The following is a 7500-nucleotide window of genomic DNA, read 5'->3' as shown; positions in this document are numbered from 1 at the left end:
TTTCTGTTTTTAATCATTACAAACAGAGTCCTTGAATTCACGAAAACTAATTTCACAAGAGTGATATTAGTTTTCATCCATTCAGGGACTTTCTCTTTTTAATCATTAAAAGCAGAAAGTCCTTGAATTCGCGAAAACTACTTTCAAAAGAGTGAAATTAGTTTTCGTGAATTCACGAACTTTCTGTTTTTAGTCAAGATTAAAAACATAAAGTCCTTGAATTCGCGAAGACTAGTTTCACAAGAGTGAGACGACTTTCCGTCAATTTATGGACATTCCTTTCTTTAATGACCAACAAGAAGAAAAAAAAAAGAGGATACCGACAACGGAATCCTAAGAACACGAGACGATCCTCAAAATCCATCCGCCAATCCACTAGCCCTTCATAAAGGATATAGTACAAATAGGAGGATTCCATTACCGGACTCCTCGAATCCCTCCGATCTTCATCCAGTGACTCCCACCAGAACTTCTCTCGCTGTTGCTGTTGCTGTTGCTGTTGTTGTTGTTGTAGATGTTTTAAGAGTTGCTGTGCCGGGGCAATCAGGGGATTAATATCCAACTTGTCGCCATCAGGAGTTGTTGAGGCAGTTCGGCAGCGAGGGAACTTGGCTGATATGGTGCAATCTCCTCAGCTTCTCCATATTCTCACGTAGTAGGCTGTTGGAGGGATCCTGGCCGTGGGCAGTCAGGTAGTGGTGCCACGCTTGCTGGTAGTTGCCCTGGGGATGCCCGGGCCAAGGGGGGGAGGGGGTGGCTTGGGGGGGGGGGGCCATGCTGGGGGATGGGGGGGGGGGGGGGTAGGTTGGGGGCTGGGGATGGGGGGGGGGGGGGGGGGGGCCCGGGGGCCAAGGGGGGGATAGAGGGGGGGGGTGGGGGTCTGTTAGGGTTGGGGCCCCGGGGGGGATTGGGCCCGGGCCAAGGGGGGGGGGGTGGGGGGGAAGAGAAAACGCACGAGAGGCGCGAGGATTAGTGCTGAAGAAAATGAAGATTCTCTCTCTCTCTCTCTCTCTCTCTCTCTCTCTCTCTCTCTCTCTCTCCATTAATTCTCCTTTTGATTTTATGAATTATTACTATTATTATATAGCATACGGTAAGCAAGCAGATGTTAAAGTATAAATAGATAATCTATCTCTCTCTCTCTCTCTCTCTCTCTCTCTCTCTCTCTCTCTCTCTCTCTCAAATTTTCTTTTGATTTGTAATAATTTCGTAAACAGAAAGACAGCTGATGTTATATATAGATAGACAATCTCTCTCTCTCTCTCTCTCTCTCTCTCTCTCATCCCCCCCCCCCCCCTCTCTCTCTCTCTCTCTCCCACTCTCTCTCTCTCTCTCTCTCTCTCTCTCTCTTACCTTCGTGTGGTAAAGAGCTCCCAAGTTGACGTGAGCATGAGTCAGGCTGGGTTCCAGCGCCACTGCAACACGATAGTTCTGGGATGAGAATTTTACAAAGAGTTAAATTGGCAAAATATAAATAAATCCAACTGTGACTTAGCTTTTAGAACAAACAGTGACTTTGACGTAATTTCAGTTCAAGTTTTGTACACAAATGCTTCGATCTAAAAAATGGAAAGCTGAGATTTTGTTTATGTTTGTTTGCAGATAATCAGTATGACTGTGTTTTAAGAAGAACAGAGACTCTGTTTTTTAACTTTTCGATTTCCTCATAATTTTGTGGATACGTTTTCTACATAATGGCTTCCATCCAAGTTTTCCACACACAAAGCCGTCAATCCAAAAAGGAAATCTTAAGCTCTTGTTTATGTTTGTCCTAACTTCTCGATTTCCCAAAAATTTTTGTGACGTTTTCACGCAAAGCCTTCAATCCAAAAGGGGAAACTTAAGATGTTGTTTATGTTTGTCATAACTTCTCGATTTCCCTACAATTTTTGAGATGGTTTCTACACAAAGCGTTCAATCCAAAAAAGGAAACTTAATATCTTGTTTATGTTTGTCCTAACTTCTATTTTTCCCCACAATTTTTGGGATGTTTTATAAACAAGGCCTTCAGTCCAAAAAGGGAAATCTGAGATTCTGTTTACGTTCGTCTGAGAATAGTTGCTGGCTTATTCCAGTTCATTTTCGTTAATTGAGGATTTTAGAGTAGAAATATAGCTATTTACAATTAAAAGAACAGTAGTGTTAAAAATATATTTTTGTACAATGTTGAAAATGACATATTCGGTTTTTTTCATCTGTCCACCCGCCTGAGGTGTTTGCGTATGGTAACACTGCGTCCCGGGCTTTAGATAGTTACATTCAGCGTAACAATACCCTATTTCGAATATTAACAGTGCAATTCGCATACAGTAAATTATTAAAACACTTTTCAGTTGCAAATATACACCCAGATATCCTTTTAATTTACCTAAAACTTACACATAGTGTAACTATCTAAAGCCCAGGACGCAGTGTTACCATACGCAAACACCACAGGCGGGTGGACAGATGGAAAAAAAAAACAGAGTTAGGAGAGACTTTTGGATACTGTTCCGTATCCCTTTTCAGTCCTACTGATGGTAAAACAATGGAGGGAGCTGTCATTAGTACCTGAGGATTTTAGAGTAAGGTTATAGTTATATTTTGTATCGGTTTCTGGTCTCTGGACTTTGTGAACTAATTATGTATCTCCCACACCAATTTAACACACTTGCATAATATTTACCATACTATTTGAGATGTTGATATATTTTTTGATGTTAAAATGAATATACTATGTAACTGCGTAATAATAATAATAATAATAATAATAATAATAATAATAATAATAATAATAATAATAATAATAATAATAATGAAGACCCAGATTTACACAGAATAGAGGACTGGCACAACAAACCAATGCACGGACAATACATGAGACAGACTAAAGAACTAGCCAGCGATGACACGTGGCAATGGCTACAGAGGGGAGAGCTCAAGAAGGAAACTGAAGGAATGATAACAGCAGCACAAGATCAGGCCCTAAGAACCAGATATGTTCAAAGAACGATAGATGGAAATAACATCTCTCCCGTATGTAGGAAGTGCAATACGAAAAATGAAACCATAAACCACATAGCAAGCGAATGTCCGGCACTTGCACAGAACCAGTACAAAAAGAGGCATGATTCAGTGGCAAAAGCCCTCCACTGGAGCCTGTACAAGAAACATCAGCTACCTTGCAGTAATAAGTGATTCGAGCACCAACCTGAAGGAGTGATAGAAAACGATCAGGCAAAGATCCTCTGGGACTATGGTATCAGAACAGATAGGATGATACGCGTAAATAGACCAGACGTGACGTTGATTGACAAAATCAAGAAGAAAGTATAACTCATTGATGCCGCAATACCATGGGAAACCAGAGTTGAAGAGAAGGAGAGGGAAAAATGGATAATTATCAAGACCTGAAAATAGAAATAAGAAGGATATGGGATATGCCAGTGGAAATTGTACCCATAATCATGGGAACACTAGGCACGATCCCAAGATCCCTGAAAAGAAATCTAGAAAGACTAGAGGCTGAAGTAGCTCCAGGATTCATGCAGAAGAGTGTGATCCTAGAAACGGCGCACATAGTAAGAAAAGTGATGGACTCCTAAGGAAGCAGGATGCAACACGGAACCCCCTCGCCCCCACCCAGTCGAATTGGAGGACTGTGATAGAGCAAAAAAAAAAAAACTAATAATAATAATAATAACAATAATTATAATATAACCGTATGAAACACTAGAATAATGAAACAACTCATAATTAGACAGAGTAAATATGCATTGAAAATTTATGCAACCATATAAATTTACCCCCCATTCCATTTGTGGATACTTTCAATAATAATAATAATAATAATAATAATATAATATAATAATAATAATAATACTTTATAAATGATATTCAAGAAGAAAAATTTGTTTTTGAGAATAATGACATGCAATTAAAACTGGGTTATTTGATTATTTCAGTTATCCTCAGTGAAAGTTAATAATAATAATAATAATAATAATAATAATAATAATAATAATAATAATAATAATAATAATAATAATAATAATAATAATAATAATCGGAATCTAGAAAAACTAGAGGCTGAAGTAGCTCCAGGACTCATGCAGAAGAGTGTGATCCTAGAAACGGCACACATAGTAAGAAAAGTGATGGACTCCTAAGGAGGCAGGATGCAACCCGGAACCCCACACTATAAATAACCACCCAGTCGAATTGGAGGACTGTGATAGTGCAAAAAAAAAATTTATTAAATAAAACAAAATAATAATAATAATAAAATAATAATAATAATAATAATAATAATAATAATATTGAAAATTAATGAGTAAACAGACAAAACAACACAGACCTGAGCAGCCTCCTCGGCTTGGTTCCTATCCTTGAGCAGGTCCGCGTAGTGGGCGTGGATGTGGGCGCAGAACGCGGGCGGGGTTGAGCAGTTGTGAGCAGCCCTGTGGGCGAGGGCGAGAGCCTCCTGGGTGCGGTTGGTGTAGGTGTAGAGGAGGGAGAGCTGGAAGGAAAAGGGCGTCTTGGTGGTGAGGTTCTTCCGACAGCACCTGAAGGAGGAGTTCCTGGCTGTCTGTGTAACACTTCTGCTGCAGTTTGACGCGAGCCTGGGGTTTCAGGGATGGGGTAGCGGGGGTTGGGAGGACGAGATAGAGAGAGGGGTTTAGGGAGAGAGATTGGGAGGGGGAAAAGAGAGATTAGGGGGGAGAGAGAGGAAGAGATATTAGGGGTAAGGGGACAGGGGGAGAGATAGAGAGAGAAAGAGAGACATGTAGGATGGGACGAGAGAGAGAGAGAGAGAGAAATAGGGATGAGGAGAGAGAGAAAGAGAGAGGGGATAAAAAAAGGGAGAGAAAAAAAAAGAGAGTAAAATGAGTCGAGGGAAAGAGAGAGCGAGAGTCGAGGATGAGGAGAGAGAGAGAGAGAGAGAGAGAGAGAGAGCAAATTAAAAACCATGATGAATACATTAATAATTCTTTTGTAAAGATATAAAGTTCATTCATTGCTAGTAATATTGATAAATACATTAATAATAATAATGAAAATAATAATAATAATAATAATAATAATAATAATAATAATAATAATATAATAATATACGAGAATGAATCATCAGATCATCTTTCTCAGACATTAAATGACTAACCAAATTTCATAAATTAGATGAATTCATTTCATAAATAAACAAATGCGATAAACCTACTCCTACCCGACACAGACTTACCAGGTACACGCGAGAAGACACCATATGAGGGTAAAGCCTCAACACAGTCGAGAAGGTAAGGGAAGCTTCTTCAAGTCGCCCTGTGTTTAGGTAAAGCTTTCCTAAGCTCTCCCCAATCTCGGGGTCCCACGTCAGCTCCAGCGCTCTTCAAAGAAGAAAAGAAATAAGAAGAAAGGTTTTTTTTTTTTTGGGGGGGGGGGAGTCTAAATGTAAACACAGATTGGTGTAATGGAGGGGGAGGAGCTGTCGTATTGTAGTTAGAGGAAAGACGAGGATTGTGAGTAAACAAATGGTTGTTTGTTTTGTCTCCTGGATCTGCAAAGAGTTCGATTTAATTTTGTCATTCGTCAGATTTTCGTGAATTCTCGTTCGAATTCGGGAAAATTGAATCTTCGAAGAATGAATTGTAACTTCACATGGAATTCTGCTTCAGTAAAGAAAAATAGATGTAAAGTTAAAACGAATTTTTATCTTCTGTATCCGATAGAAATAATCAGATCAGTTTTGAAAATTGTGCTGACGTTATTTGACATCTAAGAAAAACATCGAATTTGTATTAGTGCATACACATAAATTATGTATCAATAATGAATGCGTTTTATTATCCACAATTAATCGAAAAGAAATGCACGATTCTAACAAAAACGTCGATTTTCTATCTAGTGCATGCACGTAAACTAAGTGTCAATAACAAAAGAGTTTTATTATCCACAGTTAATCGAAAATAAAAGCACGATTCTAACCCACATTCAGTACGAATAGACTTCAAACGAGACACAGAACGAAATAGCAATAGCAAGGGAGAATAAGAAAGAATCCGTGAGTCTATTTCCAACTCCCCCCCCCCCCCCCCTCTCTCTCTCTCTCTCTCTCTCTCTCTCTCTCTCTCTCTCTCTCTCACTCACCTTTTATAGAGAATTTCCGCTTGTTTGTTGTGACGTAAACTCCTCATTAGCATGGCTGTGTTGACCAGTGCCACAGTGTGCTCTGGATCCAGGTCGAGTGCCGTCTGGTAATGGTGCAAAGCCGCGTGTTTACGACCTGGCACAGGAAATAGGAAGAGGGATCTATGAGAACCTCTCTGGTGGTGTTCTGGGAGGAGGTTCGGGTCAGACTGTTACATGAGAGGATTTCGGTGTTTCTGTATTTTTTTACGTTTGTTCTGTGAAGTTGTTTAGAGATTTTTTGCTCTTTATGGTCTTAAAAGAGCAAAATTTATCCTAGGACCCTATTGGCTTAATCTCCCATTTACCAAAACGTTTTATGTGTTTGACGTATATTCTGTGAAATCGTTTGGTGGCGATGAGTTGCGTAGAGACATTTGGTTCTTTATGGTCCTAAAAACCGCAAAATGTATCCCAGGACCCCATTGGCTTAATCTCCCATTTACCAAATCGTCTCTGTGTTCTATTTTTATTCTGCAAAATCATTTGGTAGTGATGAGTTATCTGAAGATATCTGGCTCTCTATGTTCCTAAAAACAGCAAAATTTATCCCAGTACCCCCATCGTTGGCTTAACCTCCCATTTAGCAAAATGTTTTAAGTGTTTTACGTTTATTCTGTAAAATAATTTGGCGGTGGTAAGTTGTCGAAGGGCATTTTACTTTTCATGTTGCTAAAAATTAAACAAGGAAAATTAATCCCAGTACCCCATCGTTGGCTTAATCTCCCATTTAGCAAAATGTTTTAAGTGTTTTACGTTTAATCTGTAAAATAATTTGGCGGTGATAAGTTTTCTAAGAGCATTTTACTTTTCATGTTCGTAAAGATAAAAAAATAAAAGCAAAATGAATCTCTGTACCCCTCACAGGCCTAATTCTCCATCCCTCAAAAGAACCTAGACCCCACGAATCACTGACCTACTGTATGTAGGAAGGCTGCGTAGTTGTTGTGGACCACTGGATCGAAGGGCCTTGCCCTTAGGAGGGTGAGGTGGAGTCTCTCGGCATCCGCGGGGCGGCCTGCGTCCACGTACATCCCGGCCAGGGCGGACACGGCGTCCTTGTTGGTGGCGTCGTGGGTGAGCGATTTCTCGAGCAGATGCATCGCCTCTGCCAACCCTCCCTGTCTCCTGCTTTCAGGAGAGACAGCAAAAAGATGATGGCTGTGAATTCTGTCCTTTTACAGTGAGACAGACATACAGGTGAACAAACAGACAGACAGATGGATAGACTACTTTACTGGAGAGTGTGTGAAAAGTGTTACTTAAAATAGGGAAGATTATAGCTGCAATTTGTGTCCCTTTACAGTGAGACAGACATACAGATAAATAGACAGACAA

The 7500-nt window shown here is 40.0% G+C and overlaps 1 protein-coding gene across 2 annotated transcripts in view; it reads right to left on the bottom strand.

Moving 5' to 3' along the window:
• Nucleotides 1–647: 647 nt before the first annotated feature.
• Nucleotides 648–7500, bottom strand: part of LOC135212493 (protein O-mannosyl-transferase TMTC1-like) — a 102286-nt gene continuing 95433 nt past the window's right edge. The window contains exons 13-18 of one of the 2 annotated variants that reach the window (XM_064245982.1): nt 7079–7293; nt 6124–6259; nt 5219–5363; nt 4337–4601; nt 1354–1415; nt 648–722 (exon numbers count right to left, since the gene is read on the bottom strand). In XM_064245982.1, coding sequence (XP_064102052.1) covers nt 4362–4601; nt 5219–5363; nt 6124–6259; nt 7079–7293 — 736 coding nt within the window. In that variant the 3' untranslated portion in view covers nt 648–722; nt 1354–1415; nt 4337–4361. Of the gene's footprint in view, nt 723–1353; nt 1432–4336; nt 4602–5218; nt 5364–6123; nt 6260–7078; nt 7294–7500 lie in introns of both variants that reach the window. The other variant, XM_064245981.1, reaches the window with a different exon arrangement.

The sequence above is a fragment of the Macrobrachium nipponense genome, chromosome 41, assembly GCF_015104395.2.
Source record: "Macrobrachium nipponense isolate FS-2020 chromosome 41, ASM1510439v2, whole genome shotgun sequence".
NCBI classification, from domain to species: Eukaryota; Metazoa; Arthropoda; class Malacostraca; order Decapoda; family Palaemonidae; genus Macrobrachium; species Macrobrachium nipponense.
The sequence above is the reverse complement of the archived record's forward strand: the minus strand, read 5'-3'. Positions and strand labels throughout refer to the sequence as shown.